General features: G+C 35.2%; 1 protein-coding gene across 1 annotated transcript in view; it reads left to right on the top strand.

Annotated features, from left to right (window-relative positions):
• LOC129230391 (PH domain leucine-rich repeat-containing protein phosphatase 1-like) overlaps positions 1-26,145 on the top strand; it is a 72,989-nt gene that overhangs the window by 43,106 nt on the left and 3,738 nt on the right. Inside the window, exons 4-12 of the mRNA XM_054864790.1 lie at positions 3,165-3,225; positions 6,161-6,256; positions 8,009-8,164; positions 9,478-9,672; positions 12,535-12,697; positions 14,137-14,267; positions 19,111-19,251; positions 23,390-23,578; positions 24,507-24,714. Coding sequence (XP_054720765.1) covers positions 3,165-3,225; positions 6,161-6,256; positions 8,009-8,164; positions 9,478-9,672; positions 12,535-12,697; positions 14,137-14,267; positions 19,111-19,251; positions 23,390-23,578; positions 24,507-24,714 — 1,340 coding nt within the window. The remainder of the gene's footprint in view (positions 1-3,164; positions 3,226-6,160; positions 6,257-8,008; positions 8,165-9,477; positions 9,673-12,534; positions 12,698-14,136; positions 14,268-19,110; positions 19,252-23,389; positions 23,579-24,506; positions 24,715-26,145) is intronic.

The raw sequence follows: 26,145 nt of genomic DNA, 5'->3' as shown, positions 1-26,145 counted from the left end.
CGAGGAATATTTTTAATATTTTGAAATATACATGATAAACTGACATTGGGTTCGGTTTCTCATTTTAGACGCTTCAAAAGTCATTTTTTTTTAAAACGCAATTTCCTTCTATATTTAGTTGTGTCGTAACATGAGAAAAGGTTTGGTTTGCGTGGCGTTCCCCTAGAAATTTTTGAAACCCTAAAAACACATTTGGAACTGTCCCCGGAAAATTTTGTTTTAGAAATTTTGAAAACGCAATTTTGGAATGCATGTTGACATGTTAGGGGAAAAAGTGGTTGCGCTTACTTGGAATTTTTTTTTGAAATTATAAGTCCTGCGCTTGATGACGCTGGGGGGAGAAGAGAAGGTTCAAGGGTTCTCACATTTTTCACATTAAGACTTTTAAATGGCCATTATAAATTTTCTTTAAGTGGGTTTATGGGAAGGAGATGGAAATTTAGGAGTTTTCTCTTCTTGAAACACATTCTAAAGTTCTCTAACGTTAGACAAGGGAAAGAGGTTCCCGAGAGAAAATTGTTTGCAATCGACGTCCAAGAAATATGATTTTCAATTATGTTTGATGCGACTATAGTGCCTAGAAAGGCATTATTGTATGACAGCTTAAGGGGCGGGTAAGCGACTGCTGTCCTCCCGCAAGGTTCGAAATCAAAATTTAGGGTTTAAAAACGAAATTTTGGACTATTTTTGATCTTGTCAAAGGGATTAAAACCCTCTTTTGGATCAGCAGTAAGTGTTTTTATCACAACACTTAAACTTGCTGCCCTTAGGCAGCAGTTGCAGCCACGGCACGATCCGACTCTCAGGGCCATTCCGAGGTCAAAAAATAAATGGGAGGTGCAAATGGAAGGCCTTTTTTTATATCACATGTCTCTTAAATACTGGGGCTTCTCTCCCAGAAAGTTTAAGCACATGTAGTCTTGAAGACGCATTTTTGGCGATCTTTGGTAATGTTAGAGGAAGAAGAGATTTGAAGATGCTCCCCCGTTCATTTTTCAAAACTCCGATTGTTATATCTCTAATTATGTTAATAAAAGGACGGTTTGGGAGCCCACCAACCACACTTTTTTGAATTGTAGCTCTGAAAAACGCAGTTTTCGAAGATTTTTGGTGATGTTAAGGGAATCAGAGATTCAAAGACCCAACAGCAGAAATGTTCTTAAATTGTAGTTTGAAAAATACATTTTTGACAACTTGTGCTAATGTAAAGAGGGGGGGGGGGGTTCCAGGGATCTCCCCCGAAATTTTTCGAAATTATAGTTGCAAAAACGCAGTTTTAGGTGATCTTTGTAATGTAAGGGGGGAAGAGAGATTTTTTGAAGTTGGAATCTTCGAAACACGGTTGTAAGACCACCTTTTGTGATGTTAAAGGGGACCGGCAATCCTTCTCAATTGAAGCTCCAGAAACGTAACTGTTATTGACTTTCAATGATGTTGTGGGGAGAAGTTTTCGGAAGTTCTCCTCCGAGAAATTTTCGAAATTCAAACCCTGAAAACGAAATTTAAGACAATCTTTACTGATATTGGCGAGAAAGGGTTGGGGGGGGGGGGGTTATGAAACATTCCCCCGACAAATTTTTGAAGTTAGCTTTTAAAACGCGGGTTTTAGAAGATCTTCGGTATTGTTAGTAGGAGGAGAGGTTTGGCAGTCATTCTTCGGTAATTTTCGGAGCGCTCCAGCGGAAATCTTTTCGAAACTGAAGCCCTAAAAACTAAAAAATAGACGATCTTTGGTGATATTAGGGGGGAGTTGGGGGACATCTTGAATTTTTCCGAGTTTAAGTTCGAAAAACAAAATTTTTTACGGATTTTTTTAGGAGGTAAAACTTTGAAAATTTCGGGAAGGGGGGAAGGGAGGTTCTGACCCCTGACCCCCCCTTCCCCGATGGCTACGGCCTTGCTTTTTTTTTCTTTCCAACTCCACCTCTCTACTACTGGGAGACAGAGACAGTTTTTTTGCACTATAATTAAATAAAAAAGCCGGCTTTTGTTTTTGTTCGGGAAATTGGGTTGAAGGTTAGGTAAAAATAGAGATGGATAGATAAATATAGAGATAGATACACTTTGATGCATAGACACAGGAAGAGATAGATATAGAAATATTTTATGAAATTAACATTTATATTATCGATTGATTGATAAATAGTGCCGCCAAATTTAGTCAAGTAGCCTCCGAAGATGGCAATCTCGGCTTTCAAAATGTAAACGGCATTATTAAATAACTTTTTTTTTAAAATTAGATTATTAAAAATAGAGCTCCAAGGTGCACAACATCGGCAAAAATTGCCCTTGAATCCCAAATTTCATCTTTCTAGGTCTTTGGCCCTGGAAGTCTACCCCAAATACACGCGCACACAAAAAAACATCTTGTTTCATTATAATGTAGTGATGGAAAGAAGTTGCTGCATTATTAACCACCCAATTAAAATCACAGTCGATTTCATACATTATTTCAGGACTGCAAGTTTTTATAATGGGGTGGTTTCCTTCAGTCAAAAGTACTACTTTTAGTCATTGAAATGGATAGAATGAGCAAAAAAAAAAAAAAATACATGGACCCAGAAAATACTTTCATTTTCCCAACAGTTTTTTTAAAATTAATTTTTTAAATGTCCGATTTTTCAAACAAATCGTGATCTTTTTGACGTCACAAATGATGCACTTTGCCGCATCTTTCTACTACGTTTCCACGTTATGATAATCAAGCAGTAAATTAAAATTGCGCTCTACGCTTGCTACCAACCCTATCGTTGCCAATACACGTGAGTAAAGATGCGAATTAAATATTTTGGACCGTGAATGGCAACACTGTATGGCATTTCATCATTTGTGATGTCATCGGCAGAAGCGTTAAGCAATGAAAGAGCACCGATTTAAGTAATTTTTTTAAAAATATTAAACTTAAAAAAATGGTCAGATTCTATGTTTTTAAGCATGTTCTTTCCGAAAAATATATTTTTAAAATTTTGGAAACGACCCCATTATGTTCAGTTCTTCGATATTGAAATTGTTGTTATGCTATCAGTTTGTTTACAGTCTTTGAATTCTTTTGAACTTCCATAAACTTAATAAAGTGAATTGTTAAGTTTCTTCACATTAATTAAGTTCAAAATAGTAATTTGCTAAGGGTTTTGTTGTTTAATCTGCTTCCCTCTTTTTTACAGATCTAGAAAGTATAAAATGCAAGCATCTGCCAACTCATTTGGAAACGCTTGATATTTCTCAGTAAGTTCCTTCTAAAATAGTAATATTGTAAAAAAGTGTTGTATTTTCTTGTTATTTTAATGCACGTTTTGTTTTTGCTTAGTTATATCCACATTTGTTAGCCGTGAACATCTTCTAGTTTTGAGTTTTTCAAGAGGAAATTTATAACCGAAACTTCAAAAATTCACCAAAAAAGGAACGTAAAAACCAAACAACTGTCAACTATAAATGGAAGTCAACAACATTTTAGCGCACAAAATTAGCAGATTACTGTTCATAAGTGTTTTGGGGTTTCAGGGAACCCCTTTTTTCAATGCAAAATAGTGAGCTTTTGGGTGTAAAGACATCCGGTAAAAGCAACGAGAATCAACAGCGGGCATTTAAATAGCAAAGATTGCAAATTAACAAAAGAAACAAGACAAAATGGAACTCAGTTCCTGGCACTCCTGGAAACACCCATTCTCTTAAGTCCAGTTCCAGTTAGTGTACAGACACATTTGAAAAAACTAGTATCTTGTGCCCATCACGAAACTTTCTTCTATATTTTTCTTTTTTTTTTTCTGATCCTTCCCCATGCTTGACGAGGAAGCAATATTCCCAACAAAAAACAAAATTACACATGCAAAAACTTGACAACCATTCCGATGTCTGAATTATTTCAAAAGCAAAGCAAAGAGCAAAAATTGAAAGTTATTTTAAAAGCCTTGCTTGAATTAATTACAAATATTTTATTTGTTAACAAACATCAGATGGCAACAGTTAAAAATTTTAAATCATTGAGATAATATTTCCGATCATTTCCATACAATTAAAATCACGAGAAATACACAGACGACAATCTATTACGATTTATCTTTCTTATTGTTGCAATAATAAAGCTATTTTTATTCGCAAAAAAAAAAAAAAAATAATAATAAATAAATAAATAAATAAAAAATCAACGCCTCTTGGAGCGATTGGCGTCAAAATTGAACCAAAGCCTGTTTAAATATGGATTCACATATATTCCAAATTTCAACCAGAACGTAGCATTACTTCTTGAGTTAGGGTACTCACAATGGAAAAAAAGAACGGGCGATTGCGCTACCCCCCTTTTAGCTGTTGACACCAAAATAAAATCAGCTCTTATACCCACTAAGGGCTACTTGCCGATAAATTTTTCTTTCATTCCGTTCATTATTTCTTGAGATACAGCAGTCACAATTGACGACAGAAAACGTTCTATAGCTCAACCTCCGTTTGAGTTATTGACACCAAAATTGAATCAGCACCTGTTCCTGTTAATGGCAACATATATGGACCAAATTTTGTTTGATTCCGCCAGCTACTTCCTGAGGAATAGCAAGCACGCGTAACTCAAAGAACGTCCCATTGCTCCACCCCCCTTGGAGGAATTCGCGCCAAAAACCAATGGGCACAAGTTCACATAGGGGCACATATGTGTACCAAATTTCGTTCGATTTAATGCGGTAATTTTTGCTAAAGAGCGGCCACAAAAAACTGGTCACACACAGACGTGACACACACACAGACAGACATTTTCCAAAAATAGTCGAAATGGACTCAGTACACCTAAAAACGTTCGAATCCGTCAAAATTCGAAATTCGAAAATTTGCACGAATCCAATACTTTCTTCTACACAGTCCAGTCACATTAATGTGACCATCTGTCAAAAGCCAGAATAACCACCTTTCGCAGAGCGGACTGTTGTGAGACGTGCAGGAAGAGAGTCACTTAGGTCCCTGAAGGTGTTCTCTGGGATGTTGAGCCACGCCGACTCTAATGCCGTGGCCAGCTGCGCTAGATTATGCGGTTGAGGATCCATGGCGCGAACAACTCGATCGAGATGGTCCCACAGATGCTCGATTGGGTTTAAGTCAGGTGAGTTTGCTGGTCAGGGGAGGACGATAAACTCATCCTGCTGCTCTTCGAACCACGCACGTACACTGGCAGCTGTGTGGCACCTCGCATTGTCTTGTTGGAAGATGCCATCATCCTGAGGAAAAACAATGCGCATGTAGGGGTGGACATGGTCCGCAAGGACAGATGCGTACTTGTATTGATCCATCGTGCCTTCCACAATGATCAGTGAACCCAGAGAATGCCAGGAAAACATTCCCCAGACCATAATGCTCCCGCCTCCAGCTTGGATCGTTCCGGCAATGGTTGCAGGGTGGTTCCTTTCAGAGGTTTCACGCCTTATACGCCAACGTTCATCTGTCCGATGGAACATAAAACGCGATTCATCTGAAAACGCTACCTGTCGCCACTCAGTGGACGTCCAGCTGCTGTACTGGCGTGCAAATTCTAGCCTTCGTCGTCGATGAACAGCAGTCAGCATAGGTGCACGAACCAGCCGTCTGCTTCGGAGGCCCAGACGCAGCAATGTTCGCTGTATAGTAGTTTGGGAGACACTTTTGGTAGCCCCTTGGTTCATTTTGGTGGTCAGTTGCTCAACGGTAGCCCGTCTATCTGCCCAAACGCATCTCCGCAACCGTCGTTCGCCTCTGTCATCTATGGCCCGTGGTGCACCACATTTGCCACGTCGCTGATTTTGGACAGTCCCATTTTGCTATGCACGGTACACTTTTACCACGGCGGCACGCGAACAGTTCACAAACTCAGCCGTTTCGGAAATGCTTCCACCCTTGGCCCGAAAGCCAATGATCATGCCCTTTTGGACGTCGGATAAATCGCTACGTTTCTGCATTACGCCAACGATTGAAATGTTTTCCGAAGCCCTCACACACCCTTTATATACGCTCAACTGCACTGTGCTGCCACCTGCCTTCTGTGATTGGTTATTTAACTCTGACGTGGAAAGTACGTGGTGGTCACATTAATGTGACTGGACTGTGTATATATTAGATATAGAAGAAAGTAACAAGATAAATTAATTTTGTAATAATCGTGGTCTTATTGATTAAAAATTAATCAATGTATCTTTTCTTGCAGCAATAATATGATGTCGTTGCCAGATTGGATTAGTGAGGCCAAATCTATGACTCATATGTGTGCTTCTCATAACCAGATAACTAGTCTACCAAAACAGTAAGTTTAAACAATAGCTTTCATACGATTTCTTCTATCCTCATTCTTCGCGGTCACATATGTAGAGGAATGTTGGGCAAAGTAAAATAGTGGGACAAAGTGAAATGATGAAATATTTACTCTGTTTTTTGCATCACCTAATTGGTAATACTTTAACCATGTAGTACCACGCGTGGTCTATTCCAGTCAGGAAAAAGTTATCTCTGAAGTTCAAAGTATACGATAATACGAACAATTTTCAAAAATTGATACTATTCATATTGTAATGTTTTATGTAAGTCAAAAACTATTTTTATTATTATAAAATGAAAAAGTTCTTGTTTTTAACATTTGAAATGTCACTTCAGACCTATTAATACTTGGTGCACTACTTATTTATTGAGAAATCACGATTGCTTATTGTTCTCATTTGACTGTTTTGAATTCCTATCATTTTATTTTCCCGCCAGCACCCTCTGCCAGCATCACCGTCGCGTCGACCGGCCTCACGATGCTGCTCCTCTGGCGAAAACAGTCTCCAGGTTGCGTCCATATCCTACACACACACAAGCATACACACACATACACACACTCATGCCTGCGCACAGACACAAACACACACTCCTACACTCACACATACACACACTCATGCCTGCACACAGACACAAATATATATGCCTACATACACACACACATGAACGTCTACACACACACACGCGCGTACACACACAGCACTGCATACACAGCACGCACACACATGCATACATACACACACACGCTCGTGATTGCGAAAAACATAATTTGAATTCAAGATGCCAAAAATTCAAATTAATATTTTTTAATATTAAGTTTATTTTTATTTTTAATGTTCAGTATACTTAGTCATGTGTATGCGGGTCAAAGTGGATGTGGCAAAGGGAAATGAATCATTTCATTTACTAATTCAGCCATTCGTTAAACCACTTAGGTATTCATGTATTAATTAATTAATTTATTTACATTCCTTCATTTCATAATTCATTTATTTGTTTATTCATTCAATTAATTTCTTAATTCATTCTTTGATTTACTCATTCCTTTAACTAAAATATTTTTAATTATCAAATAGAAGCAATTTCATTAAAAATATTTTATATTTTTCACTTTTCCCCATGTAATAGATCGTTTGTTATTATTTTGTATTTTATACGATCCGCAAGAACGTGCCTCTTACTACTTGGCGCTTTCTGGCTGATTCTACCTATTACAAATGATACAGATGATGATGATGTTCTCGCTTCAAGTTCATCCGCCATTTCTCCGTGGTCAAGCTTTAAATGCTTACATATTAAATAAAAACCTTTTGCCGTTTTCATAGATTACGATTTTCTGATTTTTGGTTTTGTTCATTCGCGCATTCATTTATCATTACAAATAATACAAATGATGTTCCCGCTTCAAGGTTATCTGGCATCTCTCCGGGGTGAAGCTTTAAATGTTTACTTATTAAGTTAAATAAAAACCTTCTGCCGCTTTCATAGATCATGCTGCTTCTTTGGATTTTGTAACTTTTGGATTTGCTCATTCGCTTTCCTAACACTATTGAAAGTTCTAGATGGAATTCGAATATTTTCTGCTTCACAGAAGGGAATGCGACCCAATGTTCCTGTGCAATTATGGGTTGACTGGATAAGTACTATTACACCTTTTAGTTTTAAATCAATTTAGGATCCCCCTGTATATATTTGTGCGTGGAAACACAATAACTTAATCTTGTTTTTCTTGTTTTTTTAGGTTATTTGCCAGCAGTTCTTTACGAAACCTACAAGTAACCCACAATTTGTTGAATGATCTTCCTGAAATGCTAACGCCATGCCATATCCGAACGTTATGCTTACAATATAACAAAATACAAAGCCTACCGGACAATTTCTTTTTGGCTTTGCCTTGGTAAGAATTTTTTTGTCATCGAAATTTCAAAATGTAATTTTGCCAATGAATATAAAACCCATTTAATTGAAATCTTATTATTACTGGAAGAACAGCCAACCATTTTATGTGTTTTAGAAGAAATTTGAGGATAAAATTAGTGCCGTAACCTTGACAAGAAGGAGAAAAGGGTTTTCAGTGGGAAAGTTATTTGCCCTTGACACGCCGATTCTTAATACCGTTCGCCCCGATGGGAGGTCACTGAGATCTTCCAAAGAAGTCCTTATTCGGCAAATTTTGTCTGCCGATTCGGCAAAATTATCATCATTCGGCAAAATTTGGAGTTCTATTTGGCAAAGCTATCAACATTCAGGAAAATTTGGAGTTCTATTCGGCAAAATTATCATCATTCGGCGGGGCAAATAGAGAATTTTTGCCTTCCCAAAAGTTTAAGTTTGGGTGCTCTTGTTTAACACATAGACTATAGTTTAGAAAAGTGGGGTCCAAACTTTTTTTCAGCCGAAGGCCGCACTTCATATTAGGATGATTATCGCGGGCCAGAATATAAAGAATTTTTAACATATTAGAAGTTTTCTAGGTAACATGGAAAAACATGGAAAAAGGAAGAAAATTACAAACCAAGATTTCATATTATCATTCCTTAATGCTTATTTGATTGATGCGAACATTTCATCTGTTTTTCAGAAACCAGTAACTGAATATTTGACTACAAATTTATGACATTGTTGCCAACCGTATATTGGGCCATTCCATGAAAAAGTCAACTGCTTGTCAAAATGACCGTTTTCCGTGGAATGGCCGTTCTTCGGTTTGAAACCCTTAGCAGAGCAACGAGTCACACTCAGGGAGGTCATGAGAGGTCACTCTGACCTCCAAAAAATTGTCTTATTCGGCACTTTTTTTCTGACGGTTCGGCAAGTTTGAAGACAAAATTGCAATTTAAAAAATTATAATGATGCCATGCTCATATTTTATCTTTCGGTAAAATTCGGAGTTGAATTCGGCAAACTGAAAATCCCCCCCCCCCTTCCGACCCCCACACTTCCAAAAATTTTACTTCAGGACATCCCTGGCCATAGTTGTATAGTTTCGTGGACCGTAGGTTGGGTCAACACTGGTCCAAGGCATGCTACTTAAATTATGCAGAGCTTGTGACGTGCGCTGGAAGTTTCCGAAAAAGATTTTTGGTGTCGTCACCATCCGTGTGAGAATCACTTGATATTTATTTCTTTCGTTTTCATTTGATCTTTTTTGTTCTGAGAATTATAATGGATCCACGGAAATCTAAAAAAAAATTTTCCAATGTCACTTAGCTTGGAGGTACTCAACTTGTCATACAACTGCCTGAGTTGTCTTCCTCAGTCGTATGGAACGAACAAAAACCTGAGAAGAATCATTCTCACTGGCAATCAAGTGAAAAACTTAAATGATTTGTCAAGTTTGCTCAGTTCTTCTGCAGTTGAAACCCTTCATCTTGCCTATAATGGAATTCAAGAACTTCCCACAGAGTAAGTATTCTTACATTCTGCTTTCTACGTACCAGAGTTTTAAATTGAACTTTGCTTAAAAATACTATCTTAAATCAATTTCTTTTTTTTTACTTCCTTTTACGAAGTAAAGGAAATATTGTATATTCGCGAAAAAATTTTCACCCAAAACTTGGACTTAATTTCCAATTTGCTAGCACCGATTGAATTTTTTTCTCAACCCGACCACACGTGGATATATGCTTAAGAACGTATAGACACCCGAAATATTTATTTTGACGATCCCAGAATTGATTACAACGAGTTTTCTCGTGACGTACGTATGTATGTTTGTATATGCCTCGCATAACTCATAAACTATAGGTCCTAAAAAGTTGAAATTTGGTACGTAGACTCCTAGTGGGGTCTAGTTGAGCACCTTTCCTTTTGGTTCCATTCGGATGTTCCAAAAGGCGTCTTTTACACCTTTTTGGGGGGAAATCATTTTTAATTTCAATGCAAGCTCAAGTGGTGTTATAATTTGGCAAACACTTGGCGACAAATTTGGCGGTTTTTTTTAAATGTTTTTTTAAAATCTGGTTTCATTTTGGCTACAATTGGCGATACTTAGAGAGTTGAGCATTGAATCGCATTAAAATGTCCGATATCGGGAAAATTAATCTGTATAAAACAGGGGTTCTCAAACTGGGGTATCACGGCACCCCTGTGCCGTAGGGAGAAGTAAGGGGGGCTGCGAAGTGCCCGTGGTATCCATATACGTTTATGTTAGGTGGGTGTTTCCATGTGGACCAATATAGATTATGTCCTATTTTTTGATACCAGGCAACAATGTAGCAAAAGTTTTTACAGAAGAGAGATGTCTAAATTTTCTTATCTCATTTTACGGTAGGTTTTGTTTCTACGTAGTTCACTGTAGTTTACCAGTTTAAAAAAGTCTTTTATTGTTCTTGGAGCCTAATCTATGAAGTCGACGAATTCATAGTGAAAAATGTGTTTGAGTATAGTGCACCGTCATTTTTTCCTATGATTTGATAACCTAGAAAAGTAGATTGTGGCCCAATAAGACCATCTGATGAATATGCAAAAGCTGGTTTCGATTCAGTTATAAATGGGCGTGATATTTAGCTATGAACATTAAGATGGCTTTATTTAGCGCTTGTACCTGACATAATAGAGGGGGTGCAGCGATATAATTCTAATTCGTCAAAGGGTGCCATGAGTCGAAAAATTTTGAGAACCCCTAATATAAAACGTTTTTTATTCCTTTTACAAAAAAAGGAAGAATTGTATTCTCGGAAAATTTTTCACTCAAAAATCGACCTTAATTTTCATTTTGTTCACCCCCTAATGAATGTTGAGTTCTTTTTTCGATCCGACCACACGTGCATATATACCTAAGAAAGTATATATAGACGCCCCAAATAGCCATAATGATGATTCCCGAGTTAATTATAACGAATTTTCTCGTGACGTCTGTACGTACGTATGTATGTGCGTATGTATGTCGCATAATTCAAGAACGGTAAGTCCTAGATACTTGAAATTTGGTACGTAGACTCCTGGTGAGGTCTAGTCGTGCACCTCCTCTTTTTGTTGCATTCGGGTGTTTCTACAGGGGTATGTTGCACCTTTTTGCGGGGAAATCATTGTTAATTTCGATGCAAACTCAAGTGGTGTTATAATATGGCGAACAATTGGCGATATATCGCCAGTCTTTTGGTCGCCAAGTTTTATCGCCAGCTTACAAATTTGGCGTTTTTTTAAAAATCTGATTTCAATTTGGCCATTGTCTATGATATTTAGAGACTATTAACTATTGAATCACATTAAAATTTTAATAATGGGGAAATAACATTAAATTGGCGTAAAAGGAAGTCATGTGATGCAAACATGAGCTCGTTTTTGCTTCAGTTCGCAACAAACTTGGGTTAAAAATATTAAAAGAGTTTTTTGCTTATTCCAAGGTACTATTACCATTAAATTGGCGTAAAAGGAAGTCATGTGATGCACACATCAGTTCGTTATAACCATGTTACCAGGATTTTACTAACTTGGTCTGGTCGTTGTCTATTAATTTTGTATGTAACCTCAGACCCGATGATTGCAATATCCAGAATAAAACTAATTAATTAACCATCAATTATTAGTTTATTTCAATTTAATTAACTTGACCAGTTTTGAAATTACGAGCATGGATCTAGGACTAACGGTTGCAAAAATAGAGATCTTGCAGTTTAAACGGGGACGCGCTTTATATTTGCATTTCCGAATTTGTCAGATAGATGAGTTGCCATTCATTTATTACGTAAGGGTCCCTAGGGAGGGGGGGGGGTTGGAAAAATCTCTACATACCCTTACTTTGGGGAGGGGGTAAAAACCATTCTTACGCAATGCTTTCCAAGTCAATAATTTATATTAGAAATCGCGCGATCAAGTGGTTTGGCAGTAATTATTATTTCATTTGCGTTTGGAAGGTAAAAAACATATTAAGATGAGATGTTTTTTATTTTTTTTTACAAAGAATGAATAGTGTAAAATAAAAAATAAAATAATCGCTCTGCGTATAACATGTTTTATTTTTTTAATACCGCATCATATACAAAAAAAAAAAATGTCGAATAAACATTCCGTCTAGATTTCTACATTTTAGTTAGTAAATGTTTCTTTGCATTCATTATTTTGAAAAACGAAATGGAATCTTACGTAAGAATAGACGGGAGGGGATAGAAAAATCTTACGTACCCTTGCATGGGGAGGGAGGGATCAAAATTGCCAAAATCATCCTTACGTAATTAATGAATGGCCCCTAAAATAATTAAACAATAATTTCTTTATTCCAGCACATCAATATTTAAGGAGCTTAAAGAATGATATTTTTTCCAGGTTCTTCTCGAATGTTCCAGCTCTTGTTTCTTTGTCCTTGTCTGGAAATGGAATAGAGAACGTAACTAGTCAAACAGCTAATGCTCAAAACTTGAAGAAACTCTATCTGCACTCAAATCAGATTACTTCAGTCCCTTGGTTCAAAAACTCATCGAAACTTGAGGTTTGCTAAATTTTGTTTATAAATATCTCGCAGATAAGTATGAAACTGGTCTGGATTTGTGATGTTATGTGACGCGGTATTTACGCAATAAAATTAAATATCAACAGAAATGGGCATGCTAGTTAAAAAAAAAAAAAAAATAGCTGAACAATAACATTTTTCAGTTTTTGAAAAGATACTCCTAATATCGCCGACCGGGTGTTTCTAATATCGCCTGCAGAATTATCTTAAAAATAATGGAAAGAAAGTTTGAAAAATAAAATAAATAATTTAGAAACAAATATTATTTTATTTCAAGACGCATCTACATACATTTTGTAAAACATGAATTGGGCTAGAAATCTACAATCTTAAAAAGTACAAAACTTTTGCCTCTTTTTTTTTCTTTTCTTGCGTTTTCATGACACCAATGAAAACACAATTTACATCGTAACCAAGTTTCATCCTCTTTGTCACTTGAATATAATCCTTCACAAGTACCATATTTTTCGTCATCATCGTTATTCTCGTTGTCACTCTCATTCATTCAGCGTGTAGGGTGGCTCCTCGTTTTCAGCCGAACGTGATGAGTTGAGGGAAGGAATTCTCTTTCTCTCGTATTTTGTTTGTTTTTGGTTTGATCAGCTTGTGGCAGCCCTACTGTCACCAGTTTCAATTCAAATTAACTATAAGAGGCGTTCTGTTTCTGACCAATGACTGAGGAAAGAGGTAAAAACAAGACCCAACCACTAACTTAGAATATGACCTGTCCAAGAAGACATCTGCCGTGACCGTACAAAATTGAAATGTTATATTATTTTGACTGGTTTCTTAAACTCCAAGGTTACGTATTAAAGATCTAGAACCAATACCACATTTGCGAATTCCGTTCTTCAATTTTCCTCTGCGTATCGTTCCTTCTGAAAATGGACGCTTCTGAAATAAGGCGTGGTCAAGTACCATCTCCTTCCAGCCAGACTTTATTGATGTGAGAAGGAAAGGACGTAAATAAGTGTTGCTAATTGGCAACATATCAGTCTCAAATCTATGTAGTGTTTAAAGTAAAATAATCAGCTTCAATATTTAGCACAAAAGTTTTCAAATTTAGCAACCCATTTGGAACACACTTTTCGAACGTAAATTCGGTGACTTATTTGAGACGGAAGGAGCAATAGTTTTGCTTGTAGTTAAATTAAATATATTGTAAATGCTGCATCAACGGAGAAATATTTTTCGACATTTTTAAGTCGAATAGCTTATTATTTTATTACTCAAATGATAATTTATGGCTCTTGCCTGGCATTTTAGTATTGAGTGTTTGTTGCTTTTGCCATTGAAATCCTTTAGATTAAGCCCTACTTTAATATACCCTCACAGTATCAAAGACACTTGTTAGTTTCCATGATAAAATTTTTAAAAATATATATCATGCATATTGATATTTTGAAATTATTTTCCAGGTTTTAGATTTAGCATGCAATAAACTGAAGAACTTAGAATTGGCGTCCATCGTTCCTAAAGGACTTACCTACTTAGACTTGTCTTCCAACTGTGATCTGCAAATCGATCCGACGGATTTTCAACATTTGTGGTATGATTGATTTATTTTAATTAAATCTTACCGTCAAGCACTATTTACTATCTATTACTGCAAAGAAATATTCAAACTTTGCTCTGCGGCGAATCCAGAAATTTTCGTTAGATTGATCAAGTTTCAATGATCAGCGTTATACTTATACCTCCTACGTAAAAAAGTATCAGTCAAGCTGGGATGCTCATCCCCCAAGGAGGTTGGTGCACCCCCCCCCCCAATGAGATCAATACCTTGTCAAATGTCTCCCCCCTCCCCTAAATTTTTCATTGCCGAATCCTGCACATTGGATCATATTACCTCGAATTTTCACTGAAATTCACATTTCTTCAGACAAACAAGCACGTCACGTTACCATGAGCTTTGAATATGTGAGATTACAACTATAAAATAGTTGGAAAAAGCACATACAACACACACACACACACACACATGTGGTTTGAAATGGAAGCGTGCTCTCAAAAAACGTTAAACATATTAGAGATGATTATCCATTTGAAAATGAACTAAACTCTCAAAATAGCTATTGCCCAGTAAACGAACCTAGGCAATCCTTTGAATTATGATGTGCTGAGAAGAAATACCTTATAGAATCTTACAAAGTAAGGTTAACATTGATACATTGCACTATTTTTTCGAATCTAAAAAAATGAAGTTTACTCATAATTATAATAAAATTCTTGTCACAGGGGATCAGCTGACCCTTTAACACTCCCCGAAATCTGAACTTGCTGCTCTCCAATGAAAAGTGTTATAGAACTCTAAAAACAAGAAATATTGACCAGTTTGACAGCAAAATGTTATTATATTCCATGAAAAAGACATGGCCAATAAGAGAATGCACTCTGCTATTATAAATGCAGAAACATATTGGTGGTTAAATTAATAAACTTTTCAAACAACACTTTTGTTTCTGATTTGCTACTTTGTTCATTGTATCATGAATTACGCCAAAGTTTTTATTTCATGGTTTCATACCGAAATCTGCACCAATTGCAAAACACAGTATTGCTTTTAGAAAGTTTCAACTTGCCACGTCATGACGTCGATACAAATTCGCCGGACTCGGGATAAATATAAATATACAGGGTGTCCGAAAAGCCTTTGACATATTTAAAAAATTCATAGAAAAGCAAAAACTTGTCCTATCAGTATGTGATTTGCTCCGCAATACCTCACAGGTTCAAGAATTTTTTATGACATCGTTAAAAAGAATAAAAAAAGGGAAGAAAAGAAAAACACGGAAGAAAAAAGTGTAAGTAAACGCTGTATCATCATAGTAAGGAAAACAAACGTTGTATGGGGTGTTTAATCATGTTATTAAAGAGAAAGCTTTCATTACCTGAGCTTAATGTGTGCACAGTATGTTGTTCAAACCGCATCTAAGCGGTGCGCACATTTAACTCTGGTACTGACAGGCGTTGCTTTCTGTTTTAATACAATGGGGTTGTATTCTTCAGTCAAAAGTACTACTTTTAGTCACTGAAATCGACAGAATAAGCAAAAAAATAACATGGACCCAGAAAATTCTTTCATTTTCCCAACAGTTATTTTTTAATTAATTTTTTAAAATGTCCGATTTTGCATACAAGGCGTGGTCTTGATGACGTCGCAAATGATGCTCTTTGGCGCATTTTGTACCGCGTTTCCACGTTATGATAATCAAGAAGCGAATTATAATTGCGCTCTACGCTTGCTATCAACCATATCGTTGCCAATAAACGGGACTAAAGATGCGAATTAAATATTTTGCTCTGTGAATGGCAACACAGAATGGCATTTCATCATTTGTGATGTCACACGACAGAAATGTAAAAAATGAAAGCGCAACGATTTAAGTAATTTTCTTAAAATATTAAACTTAAACAAATTATTTAAAAAATGGTTAGATCCTATGTTTTTAAGCATGTTCTTTCAGAAAAAAATACTTTTAAAATTTTGGAAACGACCCCATTAAACACCTCACATGACGTTTTTTTTTTGAACTGACTATATGAGCCTTTACTGAAAAACACTTTTTCTTTTTTCATTTTCATTTTATATTTTTTCCTCTCCCCCTCCTTTTTTTTACGATGTCATAAACAATTCTTGAACTTGTGAAATATAACGGCGAAAACCACACCTTCGTGCGACAATTTGCTGCTTTTCTATGAATTTTAAAAATGTGTCAAGGACTTTTCGGTCATAATGATAATTCGCTTCCCCAGTGATTAGTTGAAGTACGATTCCTTTATGTACTTTTGTACTTACGAATTTCGAAGCAAGAGTAAAGGAGAAAAATTCGGTTTAATTTCAATTTAAGGGGGGGGGAATAACAAAGAATGTCAGTAAAAGGCAAAAATAAATAAATAAATAAATAAATAAAAAATGTCGGAGTCAGCATTTTTTTATGCGATTTCAACTCCGACTCCTTTGATTTAAAATTAGTCCAACTCCGTAGCGCTGCTTATAACGAATGTTCTACTACAGCGTTCGTCCCATAACAACTACAGAAAAAACCCCCCTCAAAATATTCGACTGTTTACACTTATACGTTAAAACTTTACTCTGACGTTGGTTAGGTTAGAAAATATTGTAGAAGCGGAATTTTCTGAGCAGTATTGAGCAAGACACTTAAAGCTATCGTTTTTGGCGAAACAGAAGAGCAAGTAAGAAGGTGAAATTATGGTAAATCCTGCTACATTAACATACTAAAAATTAAAAATTTAATTACGAAGATTTTATTTTTATTAATTTTTATTTTTTGCCGGAATTTCGCAAATTTTAACCTTAGTACCAATAATTTCCATAAATATATTGTTTAGTGTGACGCCCTTAACAAGACGACCACATTTGTGAAATTTTCAAAATTAAGTCAGTTAATTATTATTTTTTTTTTCGTGTTTCTTCATTTAATAAAACTAAAATTCTCATATCTGAGTCGCTAACTATGTGATGCTTCTGAAAATATTTTTAGATAATAATGTAAGTATTTCGCCCTTAAAAACAACAAAGGTGAGAAAATTAACTATTTTCAGTGGTTTCTAATTTTTTCCCCTACCATTTAAAATAAAATTTAAAACTCTGTTTTGTCAAAATATTTAAAGCTTTGATAAAAATGAATTATATATATGAAAAAGCGTACATATGAATGAAGGAATTGTCTTTCTTCACGAAAAATTATTTTATGGTGGTTTCAAAGTCAAAAAAAAAAAAAAAACACACACACACACACACACACACACACACACACACACACACACACACCACATTGGCACAGGGGAACTTCACACAGCATGTTTTTTAATACCTTGTATAAGAAACGTATCAGCTAGGTGCTAAAAAACCTAATTTCAAAAAGCAATAAAATTCCAGAAAATCATAAAAAGAATTTTTTTCTGCTATAATCATTCTTAAAATTTAATTTTTTTTTTTTGTAATGTGTTTAAAATGTTTTTGCATTTATTAATTGTTATAATTATCACAAATTTATTATGAACAAAAAACGTACAAGTAAACATAAGGTACCATTAAGCAAAAAAAAATGTATTTCAATTTACGAAATTTAGACAATTTTATAAAACCGTGTTTGCCATGTAAGTCTTGTCACCATGTTATCAAACGTCACTTAACCAACTTGGCAACTTTTTTTTTGTTCAAGCCCTTTTATAAATTCTGTAAAACTTGTTTCTTTGCCAGCATAGTGCCGATGCAAAATAAACAACTTGCCCTAGTTACAGATTTTTTTTTAATTGTTTCTTTTTTTTTCTTTCTGCAATTTGTGCTGTACATCGTTAATTTTCTCTTTAATTGTTTCCGCTCCCAGATTCTCGTACACAGTGGAGCCCTGATTTTATGTTGTTCGTTTCCTACGTATTCCCGCTTCCGACGTTATTTTCTGCTAGTCCCTGAAAAGGGCTATACTGATAATGTTAAATTAGCTTGGACTTAACGTTACCCTTTTTCAGATAGTCCACTTAATATGTTTTTCTACAAACAGATCAAAACAATTCACAACAAACTATACAAGAATCACACAAACTTTTTTTTTTAGATTTCTATTTTGTCAATATAAATTTGTTTTTATTGAAGTTTGAAGTCAGGCTTTCTTTTTGCTCTGTTTAATTGTCCGTTATCTGCTAGAGGAATTTCCTCTGATCGTCCAATTTTCCTTTGAGACAATGTAGTTGTTTCCTGCAGTGAAAAGTACTACTTTTTGTCACTGAAATTGATAGAACAAGCGAAAAATAAAAATAGCATGGAACCAGAAAAAAATAATTTTTCCAATGGTTATTTTTTATTTCATTTTTTCATGTCCGGTTTTGGAAATAAGGCGTGGTCTTTATGGCGTCACAAGTGATGTACTTTGGCGCGCTGAATGTTTACGCATTGTCAAAGAAAAAGGCTGCCATTAAACAGTAATATTAATAGCAATCATGATGAAAATTTTGAATGAAGGCTTTTCTGAAGTACACATGAAATTCATTGCTATCATTGTGCTATATTTTGATCGTTATCTGATGCCAAAACATTGCGCTCTGCGCTAATGGCATCAGAGAGTGGCATTTTATCACTTGTGATGTCTTGCACAGAAGCGTAAAAAATAAAATTGAATCTGTGCACCGATTATATAAAATATATATATTTTTTAATATCAAACTTTGTCAATTTATTTAAAAAATGGTTAAATCCTATGTTTTTAAGCATGCTCTTTCAGAAAAAGTTTTTTTTAAAGTCTCGGAAACAATCCAATTGAGGACTAGAGCTGCTGACACTCTTCTTGAAAGTTTTCCAAAAGAATGACGCATGTATCGTCTCAATACAACACAAATTTCTTTAATACTCTTTTTTCATTCTATTCTAGCTGCCAGAGGCCAGTTGCGGTTGTGGATGTGAACTGTGCCGGTCGTCAAGCACCTTTAACGGACTGTGTTTTGAAGGACGTGGAAGATGTCGTCAGTCCATGGCTGCTGGGTTTTACTGAATCGCAAGATGGCAACACTAGGTACAAAAATTTATAAATGACTACCCAGGGGATCAGCCCACTTTTGATCGATTGATAACAAAATTGAGTTCGAACCCTGGATCTAGTACATAATTATAGTTGGAGCAAACCCTACCCTGACAGCGTCTTAAAGCTATATGATTAGGATCTGCGCAGCTTTCACCATGCTGCCAGGTTAGATTTGCCCCTTCTGTGCAATGTTAGCTCTTTTTTATCTGCAAGATAGAAACTGTCCGTGAACTAAACTATTTTTTATTTTCTGAGCAGGACGAGTATTAATTAGATATAGTTTTAATTACTGGTTCGAATTTTAAAAAAAATAACGAAAATTTAACGCGTACAAGAAACAGTAGAAGTTGTTTTCGTTTTATATTTTATCGGTTTTTATGCTGAAAGAAGCTTCATTTCTCGCGTAGAGGTGCAATATGATTGGGTTTTTTAAAATTAAAATCGGCATTGGCAATTATTTTAATCTACTAAAATGCAACAACTTCGCCCCATTAACAATAAAAAATATCTCAAAAAATTATTAAATGAAATCGATGTAATGTATTTTTCGTCAAAATTAAATTCAAAATTAAAGGTGAATGATCAATTGGAAAATGATTATAGTACCATTTTTATTGTCTTAAAAAATTGAAGATTTTATTTAATTGTTTCTTCTAACCCCTAAATGTCTAAGGCATGTCTAAGGGTACATTTGGACATTTTTATGCATCACATTAATCGTGTTGTTTTCCATTTTAGAATGCAATGTGTTATAAATAGTACCCACTTTCCTAATATACCACAGCTCTCTTTTTACACAGGAAGTAAAAGTAATTGGTATTTCTTCAACTTCCTCTTTCCCTCTGATTTGTTTTCGCTTCTTGTTTCTTTCTTTTGTTTTATTAGCTTCAGGTATTAAACATGAGTATAGAATTCAGTTTGATAGAACTTTTTTTCATTTGCCACGTTGAATGATGAAACAAAAGAGTTTCTACTTTGTTGATACTTACTAAAAATAATATTGAGAAGTAACTTAATTTAATATGCTCCACACCAATTTCAATTTTTGTAACATTAGTTTTCACTAGGGATGAACTTTGAATTTTATCTTATCACCCTTTCATCGATTAAAACATTTTTCTAAACAACATGCTTCTCTTAAACGTAAAAATACAACTGATGGTACTCGTTTTTAGAAAACGACTTCAAATACATTTCCTTAGACTTTTTCGGATAGTAAATTTTAGCAAATTCAAGGATGTTTAACGAAAAAAAAATGTTACGAGGAATGAAAAATTATTTAGCATTTTAATCTTTGACGAGCTAAGAAAGAAATCTTTACAAACTAAAGAGGAGAAAATATGTGCCTTAATATTTCTTTGTTTTAATATGAAAACCACTTTTGCAGTTATTTTCTTTAAAGATATAACAAAACTAGTATGTTGTGGCCATCACGAAACTTTCTTCTATATATATATATATATATATTTTTCTGATCCCTCCCCATGCTTGACGAGGAAGCAATATTCCCAACAAAAACAAAATTACACATGCAAAAACTTGACGACCATCCCAATGTCTGAATTATTGCAAAAGCAAAGCAAAGAGAGAAAATTGAAAGTTATTTTAAAAGCCTTGCTTGAATTAATTACAAATATTTTATTTGTTAACAAACATAAGATGGCAACATTTAAAATTTTTAAATCATTGTGATAATATTTCCGATCATTTCCATTCAATTAAAATCACGAGAAATACGCAGACGACAATCTATTACGATTTATCTTTCTTATTGTTGCATTAATAAAGCTATTTTTATTCAAAAAAAAAAAAAAAAAAATCAAGACCTCTTGTAGTGATTGGCGTCAAAATTGAACCAAAGCCTGTTTACATATGGGTTCACATATATTCCAAATTTCAACCAGAACGTAGCATTACTTCTTGAGATAGGGCACTCACAATGGAAAAAAAGAACGGGCGATTGCGCTACCCCCTTTTTAGCTGTTGACACCAAAATAAAATCAGTTCTTATAACCACTAAGGACTACTTGCCGATAAATTTTTCTTTCATTCCGTTCATTATTTCTTGAGATACAGCAGTCACAATTGACGACAAAAAACGATCTATAGCTCAACCCCCTTTTGAGTTATTTACACCAAAATTGAATCAGCACCTGTTCCTGTTAATGGCAACATATGGACCAAATTTTGTTTGATTCCGCCAGTTACTTCCTGAGGAATAGCAAGCACGCGTAACTCAAAAAACGTCCCATTACTCCACCCCCTTTGGAGGAATTCGCGCCAAAAATCAATGGGCACAAGTTCACATAGGGGCACATCTGTGTACCAAATTTCGTTCGATTTCATGCGGTAGTTTTTGCTGTAGAGCGGCCACAAAAAACTGGTCACACACAGACGTGACACACACACATACACACACACACACACACATACACACAGACAGACAGACATTTTCCAAAAATAGTCGAAATGGACTCAACACACCTCAAAACGTTCGAATCCGTCAAAATTCGAAGTTCGAAAATTTGCACGAATCCAATACTTTTTTCTATATATTAGATATAGAAGAAAGTAAAAATTGAATGTATATTTCCCTAAATCTTAATTAGATAATCTAAACGCAAAATCAATCAATTTTGATTCGATGACTTAATGTTGCTTTCAAAAAATTCTTTCTTTCTTTTACTTTTTTTTCTTTTTCTTTTCTTTTCTTTCTTTCTTTCTTTTTTTTTTTTGTCATATAATTTATTTTCATGTGTAAGGTAAAACACCGGTAGTGACCACTTCAAGGTTTAAAACGCACCAGTCGTGACCACAGTGAAGTACATTTTTAAACTGTAAGTCTACAATATTAATTGCACCTCTTAAAACTCAATGAGTATTTTATAGACCGATGCTTTCTAAATCTTCCCAATTTCTAAAAATGTCAGAATTTCAATTTGTTCAATTTTCATCAATTTTGTTGGCAATTACATTAATTGCCAACAAAAAATTACATGATTAATATTTATTTCTTTCTTTAAAGTACAAAAGTAAACGTGAAGTGGCCACTACTGAAGCACTGGCTACTACTGGTGTTTTACCTTAGTGTGTACACATTTTTGAAATTTCCTTCTTGTTCTCCTCCCACAAAACTCATAGCCTTTTGCAGAGATAAAAGAGTCTCTAGCAGGTTCGTCATTTGGGTGATCACAAGAAGGCTTTTTTTTTCACTCCAGAGTTTCCCGTACCTACAACTATTTGTGGCTTAACCAGTTGGATATAGCTGCCTGCCTTGTCTAGTGGTCAGAGAAGTCTGACTGTCACAGGAAGGTCCGGGCTCGAATCTCGGCTCGGGCATGGACGTACTTTCTTTCTCCTGTCCTTGTCCTTTCTTTGTGTGAATGCGTTGTTAAACTGTGAATGGTTGCCTACCCTATAAACGAGCCCTTATGGCAAGTGTGGACCATAGAAGTCGGACTTCACACCAAAATACGGTACAGTTGGAAAAGTGAAGCAGCGTACCCCGACATTGCCAGCCTGGCTGGCACACGACAACAACAACCAGTTGAATAGGACCCTGAACACAGCTCTGATTTTTCGATCCTGAAAAACAGCCGAGCAATCCCTGGTACAGTACCCCCAGAAGTATCGTTTCACTTGGAGGACTTTGTGAGTACGAGCATATTTAACGTCCCCCAGTCACCATTGATGAAAACTGTGGATCTTCGACCAGCGAGGGTCGAGCCCGGGACCCTCCGGTCAGAAATCCGACGCCTTACTGATCAGGCCACCACGGCCCTTCGCAAGAGGGCTATTGCCCTAGGCATATATATTCGTAATTTGTTCATACACATGTGGGTGAATTTTTTTGTTTTTTTTTTCTTCTATAATACGTACGAGTATGTACTGAGCCCCTGTTTTCCTCATCGCGTAAAACTTTGAAATGACGGACCTGATTCCGTGTTAATCAAAAGCATGTGTTATGTGTGCGTGCAGTTTTACTGATATTTTTGCTTTTATTATATTAATTTTCTCATTTATTAGCTGGTTCTGATAACATTTTACTGTTTTTTTAACAGTGTCTGATCTGTAATCTCCAAGTAATTCACTGGTTTATATGGTTTACTAATGAACTCTTTTTTCGTAGGTTGTACATTGAATTTCAAAAGGACCCAACCAGTGGACAACAAGAGGCTCTTATAGCACTAATGGAAGTGGATGATTTGGTGGAAGTTGCTCAACTACGATCTGTTCTGCCAGAATTACTGAAAGCTGAAAAGGAATGCAAAGAAACGTATCCGCTTTACCTGAAGAACTCCTTGATAGCATGTGTTAGGTATGTTCTTATTTAATCATCTGATCATCTGTGAATATAGCTTCTAGTTTTAGAGGGGATCATTATCGGAAACGGAAGAAATTTCAGGTTTGCAATTTTAAGGAATTGGGGTGACGTATAAAGTCTCTAAACTTCAGTAGTATGTCATGTTTAAACGTTTAAGGGAGGTTTCAGTCCCCCATAACCTCCTCTAACCCAATTTCGGGCCAGTATTCAATATATCGTCGGTTTCGAGGAAAATGTCACTAACAAGGGTGAATCGCTTATTTGAATAAAACTTTGCACATCGATAGAACATTTTAAAATATTGCAAATCAATGCAAACTCAAGTAATGTTATAATTTGGCAGAACACTTGGCGCCAACCTTTTGGTCGCCAATTTTTGTCGCCAACTTGGTGACAGCCAAATTTGTCATCAAATTAGGCGAAAAAAAATATTTTTCAAATCTGGTTTCAGTTTGACGATATTTAGAAAGTTATCCATAGAATCACATTTAAATTGTTGATATCAGGGAAAATAATCTAGCTGTAAAACGCTCTTTTTGCATCGACAAACTAGAGTTTAAAATATTTAAAATGTTTCCTTGCTTACTACGAGGCACTATTATCATTAAACTGGCGTAAAAGGAAGTCATGTGGTGCACACATCAGCTCGTTTATTGTACAGGCTAGTACACGGCATAAAAGGTAGAAACCAAATGAATCTAATTGGAATTTGAATGAAAAATCAAAATAATAATAATTACAAATAATTAACGTTACAAGTAATTAAGTTAAACATTGCTATTAATTAACTGTTTGTGAATGAAAAAAAAAACTAAACTTGAAATGATACCGTTGTACATTCACCTGAGAGTTTAGTAAAAAAAAACATTGAAAAAAGTTATTTATACATTTTTACTAATACCGCTTACTGTACAATTTGTAGATATCTTCGTAGTAGAGGCTACTACAAAGAGCTAGGCATCACCATGTGTCATCTTTCTTCGTCCTCTAGCAATCCGGTCACCTTAAGACTAGGCACTATTGGGCGACCATCTTCGTGCATCTTAGGCCGAGCTGGTAATGTCATTGTCCTGGCACAACGGCAAGACCCCCCTCCGTTTGAAATCGAAGAATGGCAGATTGCAATGGAGGTAAGCGCTATCTCACTGCTCTTCGCATCTCTTCCCATTAAATTTTATTACTTGAAAGCGATAGACTTACAATCGGAATGCCTATAAGAGATTAAGGAACGAAAGCCCAATGGCTCCCACACTATAAAAACAATTCAGAATTGTTCCTGGAAAACAATGGCATAGCTGCCAACCTCAAGATACAAAAAAATAGGAGCACTTAAGGGAAAAAATAGGAGCACTGAGGGTTAAAATAGGAGCATGAAATCGTGGCCTGCGCTAAACCTTCCTTCTGTACCATAAGTTTCCATAAATTCTAAGCACTTATAAAATGCTTTTCTGATTTTTCATGTTAGATTTTCAACAAAACTACAACCAAGTTTAAAACAAAATTATTTTACATTAAAAAAGCAACATTATATAGATACATATTGAAAAGTTTAAAAAAAAACATGATTACTGTTTGGTTTAATAAAACTGCAATCTTTTTTAAAAATATGCTTTTATACATATCCTACATGCATAAGAACATATTGAAGATTAAAAAACACTTATTTCTTATACTTGGAAGTAAAGCAACTTCATAGTAAAGGTCAAGACTCTGAAATTTTGAAAGTGGACAGTAGCCACTAGACTCCAAAAACTTAGTGGCCACCAATGTGTCACCAAGTTTTGAAATACAAACTGAAGTGGGGGAGGCAGTTTTTACAACTTCCGTAAAAAAAAAATAGATGAATAGGCTTTAAAGAGAGATATTCAATACTTTTTTTTGCACATGGAAAATTTAAGTTAAAATATGTTTCTGATTTATTTAAAAAAATAATAATAATTTTTTTTTTTTTAAATAAATGAATGAGAAGTCAGCAGGAACCTTCAATTTAGATGAAATAGTTTCAGTTTAAAGCAAAGCCTACAAGGCAATAAGGATCAAATATATATAAATTTTTCCCTTCAAGAAAATTATTTAAAAAAACATAACTTTTTGCCTTTTGTTATTTTTAATAGTTTGCATTGAGACAAACAACTAATTCTGTTTTCGGGAACTTAGGCTATTAATAGTCTTGTCTACTTCATGTTGCAAATGACAAAACATGGCAACAACGCGAAAAAGTCAAGACAATAGATTTTTGAGCTTGTTGCATTAAAAGTAATTATAAATAATTAATGAGCCTTAAAAATCTAAAATTTAGACGAAATAGCGAGTTTTTATCACATTAGAGTCTAAACCAATGAGGATAAAATAATATTCTGAAGAAAAAATTTTGCATTTTTCAAGAAAAAAATTTAGAATTTTCCGAAAAAAAAAGTCTAGTTTGCATTATTTTCAATAGTTTGCATTGCAGTAAACAACTAATTTCAATTTTGAAAACTTGGCCACTTATGAGTCTTGTGTACTAAAATCTCGCAAATGACCAAATATGGCGACTAAGTCAAAAATTTAGATATATAAAA

The sequence above is a fragment of the Uloborus diversus genome, chromosome 9 (assembly GCF_026930045.1).
Source record: "Uloborus diversus isolate 005 chromosome 9, Udiv.v.3.1, whole genome shotgun sequence".
Taxonomy (NCBI): domain Eukaryota; kingdom Metazoa; phylum Arthropoda; class Arachnida; order Araneae; family Uloboridae; genus Uloborus; species Uloborus diversus.
The sequence above is the reverse complement of the archived record's forward strand: the minus strand, read 5'-3'. Positions and strand labels throughout refer to the sequence as shown.